Below are 27,628 nucleotides of genomic sequence, written 5' to 3' on the forward strand. Positions count from 1 at the left end.
CAGGATATAATGGTCATTTCTAAAGAAGACGGCATTAAATAAAGCAAAACAATGCCGTGCATGGACCCCAACATGGCCGCCAAAGGTTGTTGTGGTCACGCTCTATAGCTGTCCTCGTGAATGCCGCTTGGTTTAATGTTGTACAGTGTCACACCCTATACATAATAATATATACTACACCAATTAAACAATGCGGCATTCACGGGGGTATACGTGTTTTCTTCCTATTTTCAACACCTGTCTAACTACGACAACAACTTAAGCGTTCGGTTCAAAGTCACCAGTTAACACGGTCGCTTCTTAAACCGTAACACCGGCAATGCCTCCCACAGGGACCGACCGGAACGTGTCCTCTGCTGCTCCGCGGAACCGTTAGTCTGACGCCGCGTCTACACGGACAACAATAGAAGACGGAACGCACTGCGCTTCCGTTGCCCATGACACCGGAGCGAAGTTCTGACAGATGACTCTCCAATCAGTTTTTATCCGCTCCGAAGCCCCCGAAATAATCACTTTTTAACGTTATTTACAGTCGGACACGCCTCCCTTAACCCCCGGCTGGGGTTCGCAGACAGCGCCTTGAACAAAGGAGGGCGGCTGATTATGGTGTAGCACGGAGCGCGAGCTCTGAGAAAGCAGGTAAAAAAAAAAAAGGCAACCCAAGCTAACACTGGCGAGCAGAGGTTCTCCATGAATAACTATTATGGGCCTCCACGAACTAACACGAGCGACATCTCTTTGGCCCCCGGCGACGTGCGCGAGGAGCGAGCGCGAGCCCGGGGTGGGTTTCTACACCGACGTTGGGTCCAGCTAGCTGAGACGTAGCGGCGTTATCGGCTCGTCGTCAACGCCGGTTAAAAGTACAGCGACAAGGCGGTAACGTAACGTATCAAAGTACTCGCGTTACATTTGCGTTACTCTCGACTCGGGTACAAACGGTTGTCGCCTCTAGGGACTCGCACTTCCTCGTGTTATCGTGTCGAGTTAGCTGGACTGGATTTACTTCCTAACATTAAAGACAAACTCCACCCTTTTTACAACTTTACATTTATAAAGTTAAAAGGTTTATTTTCGCAGTGCAGGTGTGTTTATCGACTGGCTAGTTGTGTTTATGTTTTTTGTGTTCTTCTCCCTGTTTTCGGGGGTTCAACTAAGTCGATTAAATAGCCTATTAGCCAGTTTAAATGAACCCAATGATTGAAATCAGGCTATCGGTTTCTCAAAGGTTGATAAGCTCTCAAACAAGCCCAAAAAGTATACAAATTAATAGATAATTATGAGGATATATGTACTGTATGTGCCTAATAATCATGTGTCTATACATGTATGTGGAGATGACTTTTGGGCAACATCCATGGCGTATAGGAAGTCATCATGACGTGATAACGGATCTCTCTCCCTATAAAACGTTAATCTAACTAATATCACTCCTTCATCTATAAGATCTCCGAGGAAGGGAGCAGCAAGCTTATCCAGCTAACTTAAGATAGACTTCACTGGAGGTTCAAGTTGTTGCCAAACTGGCTATGTGGAACCAAAAAGCCTGATTTATGTCATCTTAATCCTAAAAAGTATCCAGCTAACTCAGCTAGCAGGGTACGAGGAATAGGGCCCTGTTCCCCCGGCAGCTAATCCTAGTATTGCTTATTTATAATACTTGTCTCTTGTTTTCTCTAATCCTGTAAACTTCCCCTCTGCGGCAATAATAAAGAATAATCTTATCTTATCCAGGTGGTGCAGTGACTGACAGCCGAGGCAGGTGGACTCAGTGACACATATTTTATGGGTCACACTGTTACCTGATAGCCGAGCCCTCTGCTAGAGAGGTCAAAAGTCCTCTGCACCACCTGAGCTGTACTACTAGTAAAGAGTAGCGGTGGGCAGTTAAAACTAGTGGGTTTAAAGCCAGGTGTCCTAACCCATGCAACACATTACTTCTTAGTTTGTAACATGACATTGATTAATTACATTTTTTAATAATTATTTTGAATATATGAACGTCAATTTTGCCGGGATTAAGCTGTCATTTCTTGATTTGAAATGTGCTCATTTATTATGAATGTTGTTAATTTCAAGTGCGTATGCAGAAGAATAAAAAACGCTTCCGGGAAATAAGTAAACAACAGAAACGGCAGAGGCCGACACGGGCGCCTGCAATGCGTCAACAGATAGACGTGTTTACAGAGTAAACGCTGTAATCTCTGCGACACCCTTAAAGCACACATTGACGATACAGTACTGCCTCTCGTACCGTATTGCTTAAATATATATATATATATATTATACATTTTAAAGTTGCCAGTACATCTCGCTGTGAGTCTTTTGGTCTGAGAGGACACCCAATGTGAATTTCTTATTTAAAATATTATTAATATTATATATATATATATGTATATATATATGTATGTATATATATATAATATTTTAAATAAGCCATTATATAACAATGTATGTAATATATGTATGTATATGTATATATATATGTATGTATATATATACATATACATATATGTATGTATGTATATATACATACATTTTTATATAATGTCTTATTTAAAATATCAATATTATATACATACATATATATATATATATAATATTTTAAATAAGAAATTCACATATATATATAAACACATACCCCCCCTGCCCCCTCTATTCTATATTAACTTGTTTGTTCTTTACTTGTTTGTGTGATTGACAGGCCTTTTTGGAGCAGCGGGGGTGGGGGGGTGCGGCGGCGAACCACAGCAGAGCAGCCATGCTTACGTTGGCCAGTAAGCTGAAGAGAGACGATAGGGGAAAGACGGTCCGCGCTTCCGGAGCCTCCGACTCCACCCACAGGATCTCCATCAGGGACCGCCTCCTTACCAAAGGTACCCGGGTCGCCGTCCTCTTGGTCCACTGCTTTGTCAGCTCGCCTCACTTTCTTGTATGCGGACACATAAGGTGTTTCCTGATCGTTTTCTGGTTTATTTCAAGACAGAAATACAAACACATGCTCCTCTTCATTCAGGGGAGTTTGGGCTTTGTCCTTCTGTTTTCTTTTTCCGTTTCTACCCGTCTCTCTTGATTCCCCTTCTTTCTCTCTGAATATATTTATGCCTCTTGCTCCTTGGGTTTTTATCTATCGGTACCTCTCTCGCTGCCTGGAGATGCAGCTCCCTAATATATTCACCTTTCTGTGTTTTCGCCTGTCTTGGCTTTGGTCCATACCTACTTAAAGGCATTATTAGACCCAATCACTATGACCAGATGAATGGCGGCTATGGAGAAGAGTAGAATCAACCAACAAATACAGTTCTCTCTAAAAGTGGGTCAATGTAATCTCACAAGCACCCGTCAAATGCCCTCCAGTACGATGTCCGAATGACTTACTCTATTGTCTCGTTTAGCTCAACCTTGTAAAAGTAAATATAGCAAATAGATGGATGCATATAGATGTATTTCATTGTTATTATTATGCTTTCCTGACTGACATTTTCAAAAAGCAAAAATATTTGAGCGTGATAGTGTTACTGTCGTCGTGTGAGGATCTCACACCTGTGTGTGTGTGTGTGTGTGTGGGTCTTTTCTCATTCATGATTCTTTCTCTTCTTCTCTCAATAGAAGTTGCAGAACTTGAAGCCAATCTCCCTAGTGAGTATCGTTTCTTTCGTATCAGTCTCTCTCTGACTTTGCATTCCTCCCTGCGTTTACACACTCGTGTTAGTTCAGCGTGTCTCAGTTATCTGGTCATCGTCATGCATCAGTGCTGAGTACATTTTGATTGCTTTGGCTGAACTCAGCACATTTGTGGCCTGATGATTTGAGCTTTGTGCCGTGGATGTGGACTGGCCTTACTAACAGGAACCCCGGAGATAGGAGGAGAGACGCTGCTTTACATTTACACGGCCTCCTCTGGGTGAGACGGGTTTTCAAAACGACTCGTACCAACACATTTGGTCTATTTTTTTATTTTCTTCTGTTAACTCTTTATGGAGACTCAGACTTATTGACTCGGACTTGTGTGACTCAAAATGCACAAAGCACTACAGACTTGCCGTACGAGTCACGCACGAGTCGGTCTGTTACCGAGACATGATGACGACATCTTAATCAGAATGAGTTTCGAGTTTAAGCCTATCTAGCGGGAAACATCGATCTATAAAAGAAACATTGTTCCTCTGTTATACTGTCACCCCATCAACATTACTGCATTTTTACACTTTGATTTCCAATTCATGCTTTAAAGTTCTGTTGCATAATGTTGCTTTTCATGTGGTGGTTGCTCGGGCACATGATTTATGAAAAAGACAAACAATCTTTCAGACGTGATCAAATGATTCTCATTGGTTGTTCAGTGTCGTTTTGTACAGCGTCTGCTCTGCCCAAATAAAAAGCAGATTCACTTAATTCAGTGTTTCCTGTATACACATTACAGTCGTTGTAATATTACACACAGTATTTAGCACAGACTACAACCAAAAAGGTTATTCGGGGAAAGGAGCTGATGTGATGTAAAGTTTTTAAACTTTTACACGTGAACATGGTTTGAAAAAAGAAAGAGGGAAAAAAAGAAGCTCTCCCTTCTTGGCCGCAGTACACGTCCTTGAACACCAGGGGGAAATGTAGTGCCACAGCGATGCAGCCTGCAGCCTGTGTGGACAGTGTGAACATACTGTGTGCGGCTCAATACGATATATCATAGATGTTAATGCCACTCTGACACAAAGGCAAGCCATCAAAACTAATGGGCTTTTACTGTTGACTCTAATTACTAATACCCCCCCCCTCCCCCTCCACCCATTTGTTCTTGTCCAGGTACATGCAAAGCCAGTTTCCCAGATGAGAACAAGCTGCATCATTTTCAGCTGGCAGTGTCTCCCGGTAAGAGAAAAATTACCCGTCTGTCTTCCTTTTTTTTTTCCGTCTGCTTTCTCATTTCATTTCACAGCTGCTCTGACGATGGGACGCAGCCGTGTGGTATATATATATATATATTCTCATTCTCGGGTAACAAAAACCCAACCATACCTATTTTCAGGTGATTACACAACAACAATTGTTTTTATTTATGTGCTCAGTTTTCTGCCCACATATCTTCCTAAATCCTACACATTGTTCCTTTTAATTCAATTCAATTCAGTTTATTTGTATAGCCCAATTTCACAAATTACAAATTTGTCTCGGAGTGCTTTACAATCTGTACACATAGACATCCCTGGCCCAAAACCTCACATCGGACCAGGAAAAACTCCCAAATAACCCTTCAGGGGAAAAAGGAAGAAACCTGGAGGAGAGCAACAGAGGAGGATCCCTCTCCAGGATGGACAGATGCAATAGATGTAATGTGTACAGAAGGACAGATTTAGAGTTAAAATACATTCAATGAATATGACAGAGTGTATGAATAGTTCATAGTAGGCATATTCCACGATGGAGACCTCCACGATCCATCAGGCAGATGGCGGTGGGGAGGAGGAGTGGGCGGAGTCTCAACAGGACAGTGGCGTAGTCATGAGCAGGAATTTACACCCAGACGATCCATCAGGCAGATAGATCTATGCCGTCTCATAGGGTCCGATGACACCATGAGACGTAATGTCTAAAGGTCTTCCGGGGACAAAGCAGATTTAGTTACGTGTGATTGAGAGATGAAAATTCATCCTTAAGGAGAGAAAAAGAGGAGATAGTCAGTGCATCCTAAAACGTCCCCGGCAGCTATAAGCCTATAGCAGCATATCAAGGGCTGGACCAGGTGAACCTGATTCAGCCCTAACTATAAGCTCTGTCAAAGAGGAAGGTCTTAAGTCTACTCTTAAACGAGGTGACTGTGTCTGCCTCCCGGACTGAAATTGGAAGCTGGTTCCATAAAGAGGAGCTTGATAACTAAAGGCTCTGGCTCCCATTCTACTTTTTAAGACTCTAGGAACTACAAGTAGTCCGCATTTAGTGAGCGTAGCTCTCTAGTGGCAATATGTACGACAAGCTCCTTAAGATATGATGGAGCATCACCAATCAAGGCTTTGTAGGTTAAGAGAAGAATTTTAAAAGTGATTCTTGATTTTACTGGGAGCCAGTGCAGAGCAGCTAGTGCAGGAGTGATGTGATCTCTTTTCTTAGTTTTAGTGAGAACACGAGCTGCAGCATTCTGGATCAACTGAGGGACCTAAGAGATTTATTAGAGCAGCCTGCTAATAAGGAGTTGCAGTAATCCAGTCTCAAGTAACGAACGCTGAACCAATTTTTCTGCATCTTTTGAGACAAGATGTGCCTGATTTTTGAAATATTAGATGAAAGAATGCAGTCCTTGAGATTAGCTTTACGTGGGAGTTAAAGGACAAGTCCCGATCAAAGATAACGCCAAGATTCTTTACAGTGGTGTTGGATGCCAGGGCAATGCCTACAGAATCCACATCACCAGATAATTGATCTCAGGTGCTCAGGGCCGATTAAAATTACTTCGGTTTTGTCTGAGTTTAACATCAAGAAGTTGCAGGTCATCCATATTTTTATGTCTTTAAGACATGCTTGAATTTTACAGAGTTGGTTGCTCTCCTCTGGTTTTATCGATAAATATAGTTGAGTGTCATCTGCATAACAATGAAAGTTTATGGAGTGTTTCCTGATAATATTGCCCAAAGGAAGCATGTATAAAGTAAATTGCATTTTCCCATTCAAACCTTTGGGCTCACGAACAAATTATGTCTTGAATGTATCTTCCTGAGTTCAGTTGTGTGTCAGTGTGTGTCAGTGTGTGTACAGCTTGCAGGCCCAGTGTTGTCTTGTGACAGAAAAGGCTGATTGTTTCAGCGTACGGAAGACACTCATGAATTATTGACGCCGCTGTTAGTCGGTGGATGCTCTCCTTTCTTTCCCTCTTTCCGTTTGTTGCTTTTCTTTCTGTTTTGTAACTCTTTTGTTCCTTTTCTTTTTTCCTTTATCCGCCCATCGCTCTGGTTTTCGACGCGTCGCCGTTTCCTTCTTCATCCTCTTTTCTTCTTGAGAGTTTGTTTAAGCTCTATCTCCGCTTCTCACAGTGTTGTTCTCTCTCTTCTCGTTCATAAAACAGGGGAGACGATGTGTGCGGTCTCATTAAAGCCCCTCCCCCCCCCCGTCAGTGTTGCAGCGAATGTAATCTGGGTGAGGTTTAGAGGTTTATCCTTATCTCAAATTGGCCAGTGTTTGAGTAGGAAGGGGGGGGGGGGGTGAGCTGCTTGCCTTTATGCCGATATTTGAACTGAAACCTTTTGCTCTCAAACAGTTCTCAGTGGTATCGACACATTGAAAGAACGTTTTGAATTGCACATCATCTTCAGCTGCACGTCAGACGCCTCTCCACCTGTGGGACTGAGATTCAATTCAATTCAATTCAGTTTATTTGTATAGCCCAATTTCACAAATTACAAATTTGTCTCGGAGTGCTTTACAATCTGTACACATAGACATCCCTGCCCCAAAACCTCACATCGGACCAGGAAAAACTCCCAAATAACCCTTCAGGGGGAAAAAAAGGGAAGAAACCTGGAGGAGAGCAACAGAGGAGGATCCCTCTCCTAGGATGGACAGATGCAATAGATGTAATGTGTACAGAAGGACAGATTTAGAGTTAAAATACATTCAATGAATATGACAGAGTGTATGAATAGTTCATAGTAGGCATATTCCATGATGGAGACCTCCACGATCCATCAGGCAGATGGCGGTGGGGAGTAGGAGTGGGCGGAGTCTCAACAGGACAGTGGCGTAGTCATGAGCAGGAATTCCACGACCCAGACGATCCATCAGGCAGATAGGATCTATGGCGTCTCATAGGGTCCGATGACCCCATGAGACGTAAAGTCAAAAGGACTTCCGGGGAGAAAGCAGAGTTAGTAACGTGTGATTGAGAGATGAAAATTCATCCTTAAGGAGAGAAAAAGAGGAGATAGGTACTCAGTGCATCCTAAACGTCCCGGCAGCTATAAGCCTATAGCAGCATATCAAGGGGCTGGACCAGGGCAAACCTGATTCAGCCCTAACTATAAGCTCTGTCAAAGAGGAAGGTCTTAAGTCTACTCTTAACGAGGTGACTGTGTCTGCCTCCCGGACTGAAATTGGAAGCTGGTTCCATAAAAGAGGAGCTTGATAACTAAAGGCTCTGGCTCCCATTCTACTTTTTAAGACTCTAGGAACTACAAGTAGTCCCGCATTTAGTGAGCGTAGCTCTAGTGGGGCAATATGGTACGACAAGCTCCTTAAGATATGATGGAGCATCACCAATCAAGGCTTTGTAGGTTAAGAGAAGAATTTTAAAAGTGATTCTTGATTTTACTGGGAGCCAGTGCAGAGCAGCTAGTGCAGGAGTGATGTGATCTCTTTTCTTAGTTTTAGTGAGAACACGAGCTGCAGCATTCTGGATCAACTGGAGGGACCTAAGAGATTTATTAGAGCAGCCTGCTAATAAGGAGTTGCAGTAATCCAGTCTCAAGTAACGAACGCGTGAACCAATTTTCTGCATCTTTTGAGACAAGATGTGCCTGATTTTTGAAATATTACGTAGATGAAAGAATGCAGTCCTTGAGATTTGCTTTACGTGGGAGTTAAAGGACAAGTCCCGATCAAAGATAACGCCAAGATTCTTTACAGTGGTGTTGGATGCTAGGGCAATGCCGTCTACAGAAACCACATCACCAGATAATTGATCTCTAAGGTGCTCAGGGCCGATTAAAATTACTTCGGTTTTGTCTGAGTTTAACATCAAGAAGTTGCAGGTCATCCATGTTTTTATGTCTTTAAGACATGCTTGAATTTTACAGAGTTGGTTGCTCTCCTCTGGTTTTATCGATAAATATAGTTGAGTATCATCTGCATAACAATGAAAGTTTATGGAGTGTTTCCTGATAATATTGCCCAAAGGAAGCATGTATAAGGTAAATAAAATTGGTCCAAGCACAGAACCTTGTGGAACTCCGTGATTAACGTTGGTGGTTATCGAGGCGTCATCGTTTACAAATACAAACTGAGATCGATCTGATAAATAGGATTTAAACCAAATTAGTGCCGTGCCTGAAATGCCAATCGACTGCTCCAGTCTCTGTAACAGGATGTCATGGTCAATGGTGTCGAATGCAGCACTAAGGTCTAACAAGACCAGGACAGAGAGGAGTCCTTTATCTGCTGCCATTAAGAGGTCATTTGTAATTTTCACCAGTGCCGCCTCGGTGCTGTGGTGTTTTCTAAATCCTGATTGAAATTTCTCAAATAAACTATTATGATGTAGAAAGTCGCACAACTGATTTGCGACCACTTTCTCAAGGATCTTGGAGAGGAAGAGGAGGTTAGAGATCGGTCTGTAGTTAGCCAATACCTCTGGATCCAGAGTGGGCTTCTTCAGGAGAGGTTTAATAACAGCCACCTTGAAGGAGTGTGGTACGTGGCCTGTTAGCAGAGACACATTGATAATATCTAATAGAGAGTCGCCAATTAAAGGCAAAACGTCTTTAAGCAGCCTCGTCGGGATGGGGTCCAAGAGACAGGTAGACGTGTTCGAAGTAGAAACCGTTGAAGATAATTGGTCACGGTTGATAGGAGAAAATCCTCAAATATACACCAGGGCATACAGCGGTTTCCAAGGCCATTCCACTTGAGGACAGATTGGCACTGGTTATGGGCAAGAGATTATTAATCTTGTCCCTAATAGTTAAAATCTTTTCATTAAAGAAGTTCATAAAGTCATTACCACTGAGGTTTATAGGAATGCTCGGCTCCACAGAGCTGTGACTCTCTGTCAGCCTGGCTACAGTGCTGAAGAGAAACCTGGGGTTTTTATTTTTTTCTATTATTGATGAGTAATAGGCTGCTCTGGCATTACGGAGGGCCTTCTTATATGTTTTAAGACTATCTCGCCAAACTAAGCGGGATTCTTCGAGATTAGTTGAACGCCATATGCGTTCAAGCTTTCGTGACGTTTGCTTCAGTTTGCGGGTCTGAGGGTTATACCAGGAAGCAAACCTCCTCTTCCTCACTGTCTTCTTCTTCAGAGGGGCTATCGAGTCCAGTGTCATTCTCAGAGAGCCTATGGCACTGTCAACAAGATGATCAATCTGGGACGGACTAAAGTTAGACCAGGAGTCCTCTGTTATATTGAGACGTGGTATCGAATCAAATACAGAAGGAATCGCTTCTTTAAATTTAGCTACAGCACTATCAGTTAGACATCTAGTGTAGAAACTTTTGACTAACGGAGTACACTCGGTAGTATAAATTCAAAAGTTATGAGGTTGTGGTCTGACAGAAGAGGATTCTGTGGGAAGACGTTCAAATGCTCAATGTCAACGCCATAAGTAAGAACAAGATCAAGCGTGTGGCCAAAGCTGTGAGTGGTTTCTGTACTCTGGCAGAAGCCAATCGAGTCCAACAAGGAGATGAATGCAGCACTAAGGCAATCATTATCAACATCCACATGGATATTAAAATCTCCAACAATAATAACTTTATCGGTTTTAAGAACCAAACTTGATATAAATTCTGAGAATTCAGATATAAACTCTGAATATGGACCTGGTGGCCGTAACAGAATCACAAATCGAATTGGCTGTAGTGTTTTCCAGGTTGGATGTGAAAGACTAAGAACAAGGCTTTCAAATGAGGTGTAGTGTAATTTTGGTTGAGGATTAATTAATAGGCTCGATTCAAGATGGCTGCTACTCCACCTCCTCGACGGTGCCTCGAGGAATGTGAGTATTAATATGACTTGGAGGAGTCGATTCATTCAGGCAGACATATTCTTCATGGCTCAGCCAGGTTTCAGTTAGGCAACATAAATCAATGTGATTATCTGATATTAAATCATTTAGTAACACAGCTTTAGATGACAGAGATCGAATATTTAGGAGACCACATTTAATAGACCTATTTTGTTGCACTGCTGAAATAATTGTGTTAACTTGTATAAGGTTATTGTGTACGACTCCTCTTCTGCTTACTTTTGATTTATTTAATTGAAGTGGCCGTGGGACAGACACAGTCTCTACTCTAAAGTCAAGGGTGGGTAACTGCTCGAATGGAAGAGCAGAGATGGTTTGAAATGTAGCACAGATGAGCACAACTGGCTGCTCAACGCATTCTTCTTCTTCTTCTTCCTCACTCTTCTTCTTCGTTTTCCTCACTCTTCTTCTTCGTTTTCCTCACTCTTCTCCTTTTTCTTCTTCTCCTCCTTCTTTTTCTCCTTCATATTCCTCACTCTTCTTCTTCGTTTTCCTCACTCTTCTTCTTCTTCTCACTCTTCTTCTTCTCCTCCTCCTCCTTATTTTTCTTCTTCGTTTTCCTCACTCTTCTTCTTAGTTTTCCTCACTCTTCTTCTTTTTCTTCTTCTCCTTCTTCATATTCCTCACTCTTCTTCTAATTCGTTTTCCGCACTCTTCTTCTTCTCCTTCTTCTTCTTCGTATTCCTCACTCTTCTTCGTTTTCCTCACTCTTCTTCTTCTTCATTTTCCTCACTCTTCTTCTTCTTCATTTTCCTCACTCTTCTTCGTATTCCTCACTCTTCTTCTTCTTCGTATTCCTCACTCTTCTTCTTCTTCTTCTTCGTTTTCCTCACTCTTCTTCGTATTCGTTTTCCTCACTCTTCTTCTTTTTCTTCTTCTCCTCCTTCTTCTTCGTATTCATCACTCTTCTTCGTTTTCCTCACTCTTATTCTTATTCTTCGTATTCCTCACACTTGTTCTCTTCCTAAACACGCCCTCTGTCCCTTAACGAACCTTTAATGGGAATTGATCGGACAGAAGGAGACGGGTATATAAACCGGTCAAACAAATGCCACGGCAATGCAGTATAAAATGCGTGTTCCGGCGGTCGCTGTCGCCCGCGTCAATTAATTATCGGTATTTGCGTCGCGTGTGTTCGCGCGAAATGTCGTCGGCACTCGCGAGTTGGAAATGCAGGATGAAGCCAGTGTTTGACCTCCTCGTTTACCCTCCCGTCTCAGTCATCGATCTCGGTCGAGCTGGTCGATCTCCGCTGCTCAGACGCAGTGAGGCCACTGCCGCGGCACAGGAGGGCCAATCGAATACTGAATCGATCGCTCTGTGATCGACGCATCTGCTCCTGTGGCTTCCCCCCCCCCCCCCCCCCCCAGGTGTACAAGCTAACCTCAGGCTGTTTTGTTCACATATTGTGTTTTGGGTTTAGGTCTTTGTGTTACAGATGATGTCTTAAAGGTTTTTTAAATTCGCATTGAAAATGCGGAAGGTTATGTTTTGATGGCCGTGTATTTGTATGCGTGCGTGCGTGTTATTCGCATAAGTCAAAAAGTACAAACATGCGGACGGCTTGCCAGAATGAGTCCTTGTTACCTTCGCATTAAAAATGCGGAAGGTTATGTTTTGATCGCCGTGTATTTATTTATTTGTATGCGTGTTATTCGCATAAGTCAAAAAGTATTAAACCGAATCGCATGAAATTTGTTGGGATGATTGGTTATTATCCGGGGGCCATTTGATTAGATTTTGGGATCGATCAGGTCAAAGGTCAAGGTCATGAAAAGGTCAAAATCTTCTTTTCCCCATAGCACGGTCAATTTATATCCAATTGGCATGCAACTAATGCCAACATGTTCATAATTCAATGCCCAATCTTGTGATATGCGAAGGTATGCGCTCTACCGAGTGCCCATTCTAGTTTATCATGTTTCGTTGTTACTGCAGGATACTTAACCCTCACCACATTCCAGTCCCGCCTCAAAACACATATTTTCTCATCTGCTTACCCGTAGCCCCCTCCTTCCCCCTACCCATCAGTCCATGTGTGCGTATGTGATTGTGTGTATGTCGCTTATTGTTGTTCGTCTCCCGTCTGTCTGTCTTAAACCGTTTCCCCCCCGACTGTGTTAAAGCGTCTGAGATTTATATAAAGCGCTATAAAAATCTAATATATTATATTATTATTATTATTAATCCAGAGGGTCTCTGACACATTTTGCTAAACCCGTGTCGAACAACAACTGAAGCCTCTCTATCTACAGGAATTCATAAATTGGTGTGTCATTAAACCTGTAATGTACAGGGTTCGTACGGTCACGGAAAACCTGGAAAAGTCATGACATTTTAAAATGGTCATTTCCAGGCCTGGAAAAGTCATGGAAAAAACTTAAATCATAAAAGTTTTGGAGAAGTCGTGGAAATTTGTTATCACATGTTCATTTACGCCGAGTTTGAAATAATTAATATATATTTTAAAGAAAGACGCTCAAAATATAAGCCGGCGATAGCTCTCAATACGCAACATTTTCTACAGTTTTCATGTTTATACCGAGATTTCAGTTTGGTCATGGAAATTTGGTTAAAAGTCATGGAAAAGTCCTGGAAATCCATCGGTCAACATGTGTAAGAACCCTGAATGTAATGTGTATCGATGATTGAAAGCCGTTGACCGCTTGTCTTTCTTCCTCCAGATGAGGGTTACTACCACAGCGGAAGGTTTCAGTTTGAAATAGACGTCCCCGAAGCCTATAACATGGTGGTGAGTGGTCCAGTGATTTCTCACAGTTGGGTCTGCCCTCGTGTTTGTTTGTTTGTTTGTTTGTATTTACGTATGCATGCCCAGCTGCGTATTTGTGTCATCGGCATCTGTCGGTGGCTTCCTGTCTTCGCCTGTCATAAATATCGACTCTGTCGATTTGGGCACGAAGCCTTCAAATCACAAACTAAAAATACGTGCAAATCTCATTTCCTTTCGTTGAAGTTCACATTCAGGAATGTCAGAGTGGCGAGCGGTCGATTCTTCTCTATTCTCTGCAGACTATACTGCATTTTTCATCCTTGACTTCACAGGTTAAACTTACTCTGTTCACCTGTTGGCTTCATCTGTTGATTCTTGCGACACAGGCTGAACTCACCATTCAAGTGTGTGTGTGTGTGTGTGTGTGTGTGTGTGTGAGTGTGTGTGCATCTATCTTTTGATGGTCTCTATGTCTCCCTTAACATGTACGTATGCTTTGTGTCTTTAATCACGCACACACACTCTGTTTCCTCTCCATGCAGACACACCTGTTGCAGTTTTATGACGCCTGCCACAGATTGTTAAATAGTATGCATTCAATCATGAAAGGTTAATCCATTCACGAAAGTAAAGCGTAGTGGCGTTCAAGTAGATAATTGCACGTTTGGGAGGAGCGGTGAGACATTTTCAGAAGCATTCCCCATCAGTAGGCCTAAATCCCTCTTATTAAAATCATGTTGATTGCATAATGCAGTTAAAATGTACAAACATGCGGACAGCTTGCCAGAATGAGTCCATGTTACCTTCGCATTGAAAATGCTGAAGGTTATGTTTTGATCGCGTGTATTTATTTATTTATTTGTATGCGTGTTATTCGCATAAGTAAAAAAGTATTAAACCGAATCGCATGAAATTTGGTGGGATGATTGGTTTTTATCCGGGGACCATTTGACTAGATTTTGGGATCGATCGGGTCAAAGGTCAAGGTCAAGGTCATGAAAAGGTCAAAATCTTCTTTTTACCATAGCACGGTCAATTTTTATCCAATTGGCATGCAACTAATGCCAAAATGTTCATAATTCAATGCCCAATCTTGTGATATGCGAAGGTATGCGCTCTACCGAGTGCGCATTCTAGTTTTTTTATTGTAACGCTTAGTTTGACGTCACTAAATACCACTCTAGTTACCCCTAACTCCTTTATAACAGTCCACTTGGTCTCTGAACAGCTTCTCATTGATTTGCTCTCTTCTTCATATTTACAGGCTTAGAAATGTGGTGTAATTGGGTTTCTATCTTCCATCAAGTTAACCATAAAATGTTTGAGGTTTTTTGGGGATGTCGATGTTGAGTCATTGTGCGAAAAGACTAATAATGCAGCAGCGTCTCAAACAAGTTTGAGTTGAATGTTGAGTATTGAAAATGGTTTAAAAACCCCAAAACACAGTGGGACTCGGAGCATATGCAGACTTGTAAGGCACAGAAGCGTCGATGTTGCCCGACAACAGTGAACACACCATCTGTGCACACTGGCCATTTGAAAGCCGATTTATTTCACTGTTCACGACTTAAGGATCTCACAAAAATGGAGAAAATTGGAAAATAAACTCATTTTTTTTACAAGAATATTTAAACCAAATCACCAGAGATGCAAATACTGTAGTGGATTTATTTCACGGCCTTGTTCTCGACCGTATGTCTTTGTGTGGGCGCCGTTGCTAAACAAAATAATTTTGAATAAGATTTGATTGAACCGCTTTCTATCGCAATAGAACGCGATGACAAAATACGGCTGAATTGGTCCGGCGAGCATTTCACACGTTATCTACAGGAGAGAAAGAAAAGAAACCTTTTGAGAGTCGTCGAGGCTCTCTCTTCTGTCTGTTGATTCCCTTCAAGGTGAATCGGTTTTAATATCAAAATATCTCACAAAACCCCAAATCATTGAAGTATTAATTATACAACTGTGTTATGGTCGAAGGACAAATAATATACACTACCGTTCAAAAGTTTGGTGTCACCCACCCAGACAATTTCGTGTTTAACATGAAAACTCACACTTTTATTTATCAAGTGATTTGCAAAATGAATAGAAAATATAGTCAAGAAATTGACAAGGTTAGAAATAATGATTTTTATTTGAAATATTAATTTTGTTCTTCAAACGTCAAGCTCAAAGGAAGGCTAGTTTTATAGCTTCTCTAACCAGCATAACTGTTTTCAGCTGTGCTAACTTAAAAAGGGTTTTCAAGGGTTTTCTAACCCTCCGTTAGTCTTCTAAGGCGATAACACAATGTACCATAAGAACACTGGAGACAGGCCTCCACACACCGATGTAGATATTTCATTAAAAACCAGACGTTTCCACCTAGAATAGTCATTTACCACATTAACAATGGATAGAGTGTATTTCTGATTAATTTAATGTTATCTTCATTGGATAAAATAGTGCTTTACTTTGACAAATAAGGACATTTCTTCGTGACCCCAAACTTTTGAACGGTAGTGTACATTCATCTCTATATAATCCTTAATTAATGATGAAAACGTGGACTCGCCGAGGAGCTGAAGCCAAACGCTCTGCTGGTACCACAACCTTCAATTCAACTTGTTTTCTCCATCACACCTACAGCAAAGACTCGTTTCAAGTAAATATTCTCAGACTCTTGTACACGAAATCTATAAAACATAAATATAAATGTATCTTTCCCTTTTCTTGCTCATTTTTCAGCCTCCTAAAGTGAGATGTCTGACCAGAATATGGCATCCTAACATCACAGAGTCGGGAGAGATCTGCTTGAGGTAACGCTTCCTCCACAATCTGGAAAAATCATGTTTCATTGATGTTCTTCCTGCGAAAAAATGGATGGAACCCGTCAATAAAACCGTATTCCCTGAGCCAGACTTCCATTCTCACCTTTGACGTCGCGTGAGGGCGACGAGCTGCCGCGAAGTCACTTCACGCAAGTATTGATCATTGTTTTCCTTTCTTTGCATTTTATTTCAGCTTATTGCGGGAACACTCGATTGATGGCACAGGCTGGGCCCCGACTAGAACGTTAAAGGTAAATGCATCTTATTTTGTCGAGAGAGTGTACTCTGTTAAAGAAAAGCCCATAGGAACCCATCGGCTATTGGTCTGGCCACACATAAGCCTCTGGGGGCCTGGGGCTCTGTTTCTGGGGCTCTCCGGCGTGGCCAGTGGGTACAAATAAGTGGTATTGGTGCATCCCTAGATTAAAGGAAGAAAGCGTATGGTATCACAATTCAAGATTTGACTAAAATAATCTTTGATTACAACTACCTTGTGGAAGTGAAGGTAGTTATACGGGGAATAAGGTCTACCTTCCATGCTTAATTTCGATTTAAGCATTCTGATCCAATCCACGGGGAAGCAAAGCGAGATCAACGTTCCTCTCAGTCACGGCACCGGGGTGGGATTCACAATTATGAACTATGTACTTTTGTAGTTTTATTTTCTTGGCACTCATGGTATTACTCATGGTATTACTCATGGTATTACTTATGGTATTACTTATGGTATTACTCATGGTATTACTCATGGTATTACTCATGGTATTACTTATGGTATTACTTATGGTATTACTCATGGTATTACTCATGGTATTACTCATGGAGCTGCCCTCATTGAAAGAAGAGCAAAGGATGTTGCTGAATTCTCTCCTCACCAGTAAAGATATTCTCGCTCTCCTCCCGACTGGCTTCGATCGACCTATGGTTTATCCAATCACCCGCCACGTATTTTTTTAAATGGCCTGCCACTTTTTGAAAGTGCTCTCTACCTATTTATTTTTTAAGGTTACCCTTCTCCTGTGGCCTTGTTTCCGGTGTGTTCTGCCAACGTCAGCATACTTGGGGGCTACTCTGCTACAGGAAGGACGAACATAGTCTGTGTAATTTAAAAACCGTCACGCTAAATGCGCACTCTAGTAATGGCATCGTGACGGGTTCAGTGTCCCTGAACACATCAAGTTGCACTCTGCGTAATATCAATTGCATGATACACCCGGGAGAAATGGCCAACATTTAATATTAAAGCCATTTATCTTTATGTAAAGTACAATCAGGCTCCAATGTGACGGCATTCTGTCTGTGGTCAGATCCAAGATGAAGATACGCCCACGTCCGCACATTCCACTGCGAGAGCTGTCGAGACCGCCTCGAGCTGCAGATCAACTTCCTCACCGGGCATTCAGACATTCAAACATTCAAACAACGAGCTGCTCACGATGACAGCTGAGGAAAATGGGTGCTTTGACTTCAGGAAACGCCACAAAACGAAAATGGCGTGAACGTTGAGGCGGTTGGCCGTTTACTCCTGGAAAACTGGTTTGCCTTGCGCGTCACAGCCGACACACACTCTTGTGGGGTTCACTGTGAAATGTAGGGTGGTGACTTGTCCACCTGTTTGCGGTTATATATTTCATTTAGTCTGCATGCTTTTACATTGTGTCTCTGACATGATGTTTTTATTCTGTCCATTTTAACAATGTTCTCAATTATTTTATTTGCTTTGTCTGTAGATTGTATTTGTAATCTTATGTTTTTCGGTTTGTTCATAACATCAGCATCATTGGGACTACAGATGAAAAATAGCCTCTTGGCACATTTACTGAAATGTTTTTATTAATGTGCACTGTCCCTTAGTAAACTAGAACGGGCACTCGGTAGATCACATACCTTCGCATATCACAAGATTGGGCATTGAATTATGAACATTTTGCCATTAGTTGCATGAAAATTGATATGGTAAAAAGAAGATTTTGACCTTTTCATGACTTTGACCCGATCGATCCCAAAATCTAATCAAATGGTCCCCGGATAATAACCAATCATCCCACCAAATTTCATGCGATTTGGTTTAATACTTTTTGAGTTATGCGAGTAACACGCATACAAATGAGTAAATAAATACACGGCGATCAAAACATAACCTTCCGCATTTTCAATGCGAAGGAAATAAACCCAGTAAACATTTTTTGTTTTAAAAGCTACACATTATATCGTCAAGATGGCCTTCTAGTAATTCAACAGCCACACATGTAGCTGTTGATATCCACTATGAAGACCATTCCACGATGCTCAGCCAAAACGAAGAGCAACGTCATTTTCATTGTTTTAAAATAAGACCTTCAAATGTATATTTAGTTTCAAACTGTATTTCTTTGAAGAGAACACGCGGGTGGCTTGTCATCGATGAAACGCTCCGGGCTCCAGTTGTTTGTTCCAGTTGTTTTAAATACTTCTGTGATTGGAAGAAGTCCCTGCGAAGGAGGCGACTTTGCATAAGGAACGCATTGTCCTCCTCCTCCTCCTCCTCCTCCTCTTGTGCGTTTGCGGTTTTATAGCAATGCCGTCCAGTGAACACACAGTCAGGCTTATTATACACACTCCCTGCAGTTGTGGCTTTTTGTGTAATCGGCACAAAATGCATTTGTGCAACGTTTCACCTGACGGAGGCGTGAAATCGAACGGAACAAACGGGACATTATCTGGTGCAACGAAGCAGCGATGCACCTTTTGTGAGCGGCTGAGCCCCTTGTCCCACGGCAGAGACGACGCGAACAGACCAGAGACGATGTGAAATTCGCTCACGTAGCCCATCGCTTAACGAACAACTTAATTAAGTTTGCATGTTAATTTACTGACATCAGGGCAGCAGGAAGTCTCTACATCTTCCGCCAAAAACTAAAAACACATCTTTTCCGACTATACCTGGATTAAAACACAGATTAGCACTTCAGTGGCATTTAAATAGCTCTTATTGTGGTACTTTTGGAGTTCGACTATGTTGAGGAAATGTTACTTTCTGTATTCTTGTTGTTCTGAGTTTTTACTCTTGGTTGATTCACTTATTGTAAGTCGCTTTGGATAAAAGCGTCTGCTAGATGACATGTAAAGTAATTTGAACAAGAACCTAATCCGATCCACAACTAACACACAAATGCATCAAATTGCGTCTTTATTCCGTCTGCGAGTCTTTCTCGCGACGGCGTGCAGCAGCGCGAGTCGGCCGCCGCGTTCCCCTCCGATGGAGAGCGCGCACTTCCCGTGGAGTTGCTCGGAGACGCGTCGTCTTGGCTCTTCGGCCCGCGTCTGACACCCGGTGGATGTTTTTGGTTTCGTGCCCCCGGTCCCAGCAGCCCAGCGCTGTTTTACTTAAATGCAGATGTGCACATGGCGTGAGAGGAAAAGCAAGTGCAAAAGAAAAGCTATGAGTCAGAAGGGATTGTGGGAGTTTTTAAGTGTGTGATGATGATGTCCCTCTTCTGTCGCCACTCTCGTCCACTTCAACGCTTTCACGCCGCATGAATTAGCCGGGCGGCTGGCAGCCTCTGGTGTCGTCTCCATTGTTCCTGGGACTGAACGTTTCGCTGCAGCTCTCAAACGACTTTCTGAGTGGAAGGACGGGCGGCAGGCTCCGTATCGGAACGAGGGCACTGGAGTCATTTTTTAATAACAGTTGGCAATAGTTTATTTGTGCAGTTCTCGGGATGAAACAAAGTGTTGTGTTTGTTTTGTTTCTTAATCAAATGTATGACAGTACCAATGCACGATGGAGAGAGGAGAGGGTGAACACAAGCAATACATGGGTGGAGGGCTCAGGCAAGAATTATTTTTCCTATGTCCTTTGCTTGTAGCACCACTCAGGTGTGTGTGTGTGTGTGTGTGTGTGTGTGTGTGTGTGTGTGTGTGTGTGTGTGTGTGTGTGTGTGTGTGTGTGTGTGTGTGTGTGTGTGTGTGTGTGTGTGTGTGTGTGTGTGTGTGTGTGTGTGTGTGTGTGTGTGTGTGTGTGTGTGTGTGTGTGTGTGTGTGTGTGTGTGTCCAGAGTATTCTGGGATTTGATCTTTTGTACGTCTGCGCCTCAGCTTTCACAAGGGAAATGATCAATAACATATATATATATACTCTATATATAGTGAATAACCGTCATGGAGATCGAAAGGTGGAATGTTTTACTTTAAAGTGGAAATACTGTAAACCGAATTCTATTACATCGACAATCATGATTTATTTTGCCTTTTTAGTACGGCCATTAATTGTGTACTTACAGATTAATTGAATGTACTGATACTAAGTTGTCTCATGGTTGTGTATTTTATTTTATTCAGTCAATCAAATCCAATAAAATATTATTCTATATAATATACAAAAGAGAACGACTGAAAAGGTATAGGTAGAAGCAAAAAAGGCTTATAATTTCCTATCCTAAATTAAAATCAAATAAATCAGAAAATTAATATAAAATAAAGAAAAAAAATAACAGATGTTTCTGCATAATGTTGTATGACTGCACATTGCTACAAAAAATCCTTTGTCAACACCGTGTTGTCTCGTGTTGGTCGTGTCCGGTTTCTTTTAGCACATACGACTAAAAGGCATTTAGAATAACATTTTATATTAAATTGCCTTCGCACTAAATTAACGTTAGCGGAATGAATGTGAGGTAAATATTCACAAAATTGTTCTTATCATATAATATACATAATTTACTATAAAATCTTAATAATTATTTTTTTAAATTGTTGGTCTTATTGTACTTTGCTACCCTGTGAAGTGTGTATGTCTTCATGAATTTATTGAAACTGTGATACTATTTGATCATTCACACTTTTCCATTTGTTTTTTTCCAGGATGTTATCTGGGGCTTGAACTCGTTGTTTACTGTAAGTTGTGCTTGTTTTTACTCTATTAGCAGAAACTAAGCGTCCTACAAATACATTGTGATGATGTCATCACGCTGACCGGACAAATCGGCCGGCACAGAAACCTCACGGTTATGTGTGCGCACAGTTTCCTGTTGTTAATTTCAATTCAATTCAGTTTATTTGTATAGCCCAATTTCACAAATTACAAATGTGTCTCAGAGTGCTTTACAATCTGTACACATAGACATCCCTGACCTTTGACCTCACATCGGATCAGGAACAACTCCCAAATAACCCTTCAGGGGGAAAAAAGGGAAGATACCTTCAGGAGAGAACAGAGGAGGATCCCTCTCCAGGATGGACAGAACAAGAGATGTCATGTGTACAGAAGGACAGATTTAGAGTTAAAATACATTCAATGAATATGACAGAGTGTATGAATAGTTGGTAGTCGGCATATTCCACGATGGAGACCTCCACGATCCATCAGGCAGATGGAGGTAGAGAGGAGGAGTGGGCGGAGTCTGTTAGAGATGGAAATGATGAAGAGGGCCCGGGTCGGAGGTACCGATATGAACCAAGGCGATTGTTTATCTCGCTTTACAGCTGTAATAAATCCATCTTTTCTGACGTGGGGGATATTATTTTTCTCTGTATAAAGAGCAATTTGAGATGACACGGAAAAGTAAAGAATGAAAACATAATTAATTGTACATCAAGCTTGTGGAAATGCCCCCTCAGCGGTAGCCTGATGTCCCCTGTGCCATGTCTCGAGTATAACGCGTTTCAAATTCTTCAGATATGTCATTTTGAATTTGAATTTAATGGAGGATGTTTAATCAGACGACATTTTGGATGCATCTGAGTCCGCAGCTCGACATGATTATTGTTTTGTCCATGCATACTAACTGCTCACTGCCAGCTTCATGAATCCAGCACATTTCTTACCTCCTATAAAGGAAACGACCTCGGAAAAAGTTTTTTACCCACACACATAATATTGAACTTTGCAAAGATCCTTTATTCATAATCATCACTTGTGGGTTCACGCTCTGTACCTTCCCCCGCCGCCCCCACCCCGCCTCTATCCTCCAGGACCTGTTGAACTTCGATGACCCTTTGAACATCGATGCAGCGGAACATCACCTGAGAGACAAGGTGAGGCGTCGCTGACACATCCAGGGCGATCGTATCCATTTTATTCCCTTTCAATGCTGGACAGTCATTGACATGCAGGCGGTTCTCCATCGAGTCTCACATTTGCTTATATTCTCCATATTCATATTCAGCCCGCATTGAAAATATATCAGGACAAGATGCTGCAGGAGACCCTTTTTTTTTTTTTTGCTGCTGCTTTCTGTGCACACTTTTCTTCTTCAAGTGGGATTATGTGATATCAAGTCAAGAGTGCTTTAAACCGGCGCAGTGGGCTGAAGAGCACACGGCCGCCTCGCTCACCAGAGGGTGGCGGTGACGTGAGTCCAGAGCTGTACTCGTGGAACTATGGTGCATTTTCATTCTGCAGACTCCACAATCTGCGAGTGGAATCGGCACACTGAAGCCTGCTTTGTGTGCGTCTGTTTGCTTCGTGTGTGTGTTTTTATGAAATGTGACATTGATATTGCAATTTGGTGTTCGGTGTCTTGCCCAAGGACACTTGGGCATTTGCAGCGGAGAAGCCAGTCATCGCATTTTCTTCCAACCGATCGGTGGACCCGCTTCATCTCCGGAGACCGATGCAGCTGCCCCTCCCCCGCCTGATGTTCTCGGTGTTCTTCGCTGTAATTGCTTTCCTGGATTGCCGACCAAACTAGTGTGACTCTGCGGAGAGCCCGCTGACCGGGCGGAGAGTTGTTAGTTGAGCCTGAGTTGAGGCGAGCTGAAAGCCTTTTTTTTTTTTTTTAAATTTTGTACATCATTTGACCTTTGGCACTTTGTGCGTTTCCCATCATGCATTGGGACCCTTCCACCATTAGACAGAACAGAGTTGTTGTGTTTCGTTCGTGAGAGGTGAGCGAGAAAAAGAGAGCGCGTACGATACTTTTTCTTCCTGGCTTGTGGCCATGACGGTTTCGATCGAGGCGAAGAAGGAGCCCGTCGACGGGGAGCCTTCCGCGGCGTTTTTAGAAACCCGTATCGAGCCACAGCAGTTTGCCCGTGAGGTGCATTCGTTGATTTCGCAGCTGCTTAAATGCTCCCCCGTTCTCCCCCTTTTCTCAGTTTTCCACCAGCGTGATGAAAAGGTTGACAACAAACAACACACACCTGGTGGGCAGTGGGAGCGCCCGCCTTCTCTGATGTCCCTTTAGCTGCTGGGACCATGGCCGTGGACACCATCAGTCCCCAGCTCCTACATAGTAGCAGTGTCCTGTATTCACGGCCCACCGTTTTATTGGAGTGCGCAATGCATCCACATTGAGAGCGACCCCGCCCCCCCCACCCCCCCCGTTACATTTTATAGACGCCCCCGTCGGTGATGATGTAAAACCGGGAAGTGCCCGAAGTATTAATGTATTGCTCACGACTGAGTCAACTACCAAGTGTCCATAATGTGGGCAGTACTGGAGGAGCGATCACACACACACACACACACACACACACACACAACACTGTCTGCATGTCCAGGTGCACATGTATGCAGATGGATTTGCAAGGCATAAAAAAAGGTCATCGGTGATGCATAAAACATAAGGCACACTGCGCTACCTTTTTAAAAAAATTTCAGACAACCGTTTATTTTCAACCTGCCAGTCGGTTGCGTAACAAATGTGGCTTTTTACTAATTCCACCCCAAAACCAAAGGAAAACTAGAACGGTCACTCGGTAGAGCGCATACCTTCGCCACATTTTGGCATTAGTTGCATGCCAATTGGATAAAAATGTACCGCGCTATGGTAAAAAGAAGATTTAGACCTTTTTATGACCTTGACCTTTGACCCGATTGATCCCAAAATCTAATCAAATGGTCCCTGGATAATAACCAATCATCCCACCAAATTTCATGCGATTCGGTTTAATACTTTTTAAGTTATGCGAGTAACACGCATACAAATAAATAAATAAATACACGGCATGAAATTTGGTGGGATGAGTGGTTATTATCCGGGGACCATTTGATGAGATTTTGGGATTGATCGGGTCAAAGGTCAAGGTCATAAAAAGGTCAAAATCTTCTTTTTACAAAAGCGCGGTCAATTTCTATCCAATTGGCATGCAACTAATGCCAAAATGTTCATAATTAAATGCCCAATCTTGTGATATGCGAAGGTATGCGCTCTACCGAGTGTCCGTTCTAGTTTACACAATGCAACACACTCACAAAACGTTGGCTGTTTTCTAAAACATGATCACTTTTGCTAACTGTCGAGCTGCCCCTGCCGAGGCGTCGCAACAGCTGAAAACACAAAGTCGGCCATCCGTGACCCACTCCCACTGAGCCTGCCAGAATCGACCTCAGCAGCGAGTGGGTGAAGCCGTGGAAGTGTGTGCGCTGTGTGCGCACGCACTAATCCGACTTTTTGTGTGTGTGTGTGTGTGTGTGAGTGAGCTTTTGAAGTGGATATCCTCCTGTGGCTGCTCTCTGAATACATCGGCTGGTTAAAAGGCTGAAAGGAATCATCTTCATGGGAAATTTTGTGTGTGTGTGTGTGTGTGTGTTTTCAGTATTTTCCTCCGCAGACCAGGAGAAATGAATCCGTAGCATTTCTTTGCATTTTGTCTGCCTTTACAAAAAAAGTAAATATTAAGATTTTGACTGCAGTCTCGGGATCAGGGGATTAGAAACCCCGCTCAATGGGGTGAAGTCCCGCGGGGCGACTTCACCGACAACGATGGCCTCAAACACACCTCAACGTATCGACACACACAAACACAATCGTTAAACCTCACAAAGAAGACTAAAGGACCTTTTCTATCGGATTGCACAACATCGTACAGGTGGACCGACTAAACTAACGTATCGCATCGGCCATCTACAGTGCATCACATGCTGCATGTGTTACGTGCAGGGTTCGTACGGTCATGGAAAATCTGGAAAAGTCATGGAATTTTAAAATGGTCATTTCCAGGCCTGGAAAAGTCATGGAAAAAACTTAAATCATAAAAGTTTTGGAAAATTCAGGGAAATTTGTTATATTCACATGTTCATTTACGCCGAGTTTAAAATAATTCACATGTTTTTGAAAGGAAGACGCTCAAAATCTAAAGCCGGCACACACTCTCATACTATCGGCGCAATTATTATTATTTCCCGTTGCAAGTGAACGCACCTTAACTGGAAAGTTTGCTGGCAATAGCAACAGTAGCTCAGGAAGCGGTCTGGATAATGTAATTTGTTTCATTTAAGGCAGGGGTGCTCAATACGTCGATCGCGATCGACCGGTCGATCGCGGCGTTGTATGGTAGATCGCATGACATAAAAAAAAATTGGCCCGCCCCCCTGTCACTTTCTCTATAGCGCCACATTACAGCAGCAGCATGTCATTTCTGTCTCTACGTGTCGCGTTAACAGTCCTCTGCCCGCCGTCTCGTGCGCTGCAGAGCTCCGACACCGGTTAACAGTCCTCTGCCCCCCCCCCCGTCAACAATTCTTCTCGGCTCGCGCGCGATTCTCACTAGCACCCCCCCCGTCCCCCCGTCAACAATCCTTCTCGGCTCGCGCGCTCTCACTAGCACCCCCCCCCCGTCGGTCGATCGCCTTGACTTGGTCACATAATAAGTAGCTCGCATGCTGAAAAAGTGTGAGCACCCCTGATTTAAGGTGTATTGTATGCTTTGTAATTCTCATTGTTTGAATACTACATTTAAAAAAATGTTCATGTATACACCGAGAATTCAGTTTGGTTATGGAAATTTGGTTTAAAGTCCTGGAAATCCATTGGTCAACATGTGTAAGAACCCTGTACGTGGGAGACGAGGAAAAGGAAAACGTGCCCTTAAAGTAGTCAAAATATATAAAATAACATCAGATCGCTCTCTATTGGTCCCACAGTGAGGACCTGTTTGCACATGCAGCATCTCCAACGTTAACCTGTGCTCCGCAGAGATGGATGTGGCGTGAAGCGAAGTGAATTAGCTCCGACCTTCGAGTACGCAGCGGCGACAACGCGTGTCGTTATTTAAATGTCAGATGGTTCTATAAAATGCCAGCGGGCGGATCCGCCAGAAAGCAGAAGAGCTCCGAAAGTCAATACGGCAGGATAATGTATCTGGGATGCAGGAGATTTTTTTCACTCTGTCATTGACCCGCTGCACGGAGGAGGGGCCGAGATATGGAGGCGAATCGCCGCCGAAATCTCCGAGCGCTAACGAGATCCAGGCGTGCAAATCGAAAAGTTGAGTGTAATTTACTTTGACGAGCGCTTTTACATAATGCCGCGAGCAAAAGTCCTCCTCGCAAATATGTCCTGCTCACGAGTGAGTCGTTTTTTTTTTTTTTTACAGTAAGTGGGCGGTACCAGTCACCATTGTATCTCTACATCTGATTGGACTAAAGTTGCCACTAGGCGGTATGAAGCTGTTTTGCCATCGGCCAATAATTACAGAAAACGGGGGGGCTTGCATGAGGCGTGGCTGACCACGAGGAGGTAACATCGTGATCTATGCTTTACGGTTAACTAAGTCATTTGAAGAGCTCACGTTGGGTCACGACAAGCGTGGCGCAGCACGTGTGTCAGGTGTGTTATCCAGCCAATCCAAAGACGAGTATTGTAACCAATGAGATGTAGAGAGACAAGCAAGTGAAACATTTGCAAGCGACTTTTGCTCCCGGAAGGATGTCCAATGAATAAAATCACTTCTTAAAACCCATTTTTATAGAACGGCTTTTAGGTGATCTAGTGTTTTTATGCAGAACGTTGGTTCCCCTAATTTAGTTTGTCTGCTTTTAATTTATTTTTAATTTATTTTTAATTTATTTGTTTTTTAATTTATTTTTAATTTTTAATTTTTATTTTAAAATATACTTTTAAATGTAATATTGGTTTCTTGCTATTCCACTTGTTTTGCTTTGACTCTCTGTGGAGCACTTTGTAAACATTGTTTTTAACGGTGCTATATAAATAAAGTTATTATTATTATTATTAATACGCAGTACAGGTCCAGAAAAGATCTCATTTGCGCTCTCTGATTTTGACCTTCGCAGTGGGACTCACGGCTTCCTCTGGTTTCTCCATCGGCTTAATATAAAATAATCCATCATGTCGCACACACACACACACAAATACAAACACACGCACACTATTTAGTGAATCCTGATCTGGTTTTCGTCGTCGCTGAAGTTCCCTCGGATGCAGCGCTTAAAGAATATTTATTTAAATGAGGAGGTAATGTGAGAGACAACCTTGTGCCAGTAAAAGCTTCAACCCGTGGTGAGGAACTATGACTCTGAAAACTATAGATGAGTGAATACTTATTTCATATTAATCATTGCAACTGGCCGAGGCTCAACACATGTGTACAGCCCCTTTGGACTTGATTTATTTGGGAAGGTGGCCATCTTTC

The 27,628-nt window shown here is 42.5% G+C and overlaps 1 protein-coding gene across 1 annotated transcript in view; it reads left to right on the forward strand.

Annotated features, from left to right (window-relative positions):
- Positions 1-431: 431 nt before the first annotated feature.
- The window catches only part of ube2f (ubiquitin-conjugating enzyme E2F (putative)), a 31,313-nt gene continuing 4,116 nt past the window's right edge, over positions 432-27,628 (forward strand). Inside the window, exons 1-9 of the mRNA XM_056431675.1 lie at positions 432-639; positions 2,702-2,873; positions 3,607-3,636; positions 4,801-4,866; positions 13,412-13,479; positions 16,189-16,259; positions 16,465-16,522; positions 21,113-21,145; positions 22,223-22,285. Of these exons, the coding sequence (XP_056287650.1) occupies positions 2,759-2,873; positions 3,607-3,636; positions 4,801-4,866; positions 13,412-13,479; positions 16,189-16,259; positions 16,465-16,522; positions 21,113-21,145; positions 22,223-22,285 (504 nt within the window). The 5' untranslated portion in view covers positions 432-639; positions 2,702-2,758. The remainder of the gene's footprint in view (positions 640-2,701; positions 2,874-3,606; positions 3,637-4,800; positions 4,867-13,411; positions 13,480-16,188; positions 16,260-16,464; positions 16,523-21,112; positions 21,146-22,222; positions 22,286-27,628) is intronic.

The sequence above is a fragment of the Pseudoliparis swirei genome, chromosome 2 (assembly GCF_029220125.1).
Source record: "Pseudoliparis swirei isolate HS2019 ecotype Mariana Trench chromosome 2, NWPU_hadal_v1, whole genome shotgun sequence".
NCBI classification, from domain to species: domain Eukaryota; kingdom Metazoa; phylum Chordata; class Actinopteri; order Perciformes; family Liparidae; genus Pseudoliparis; species Pseudoliparis swirei.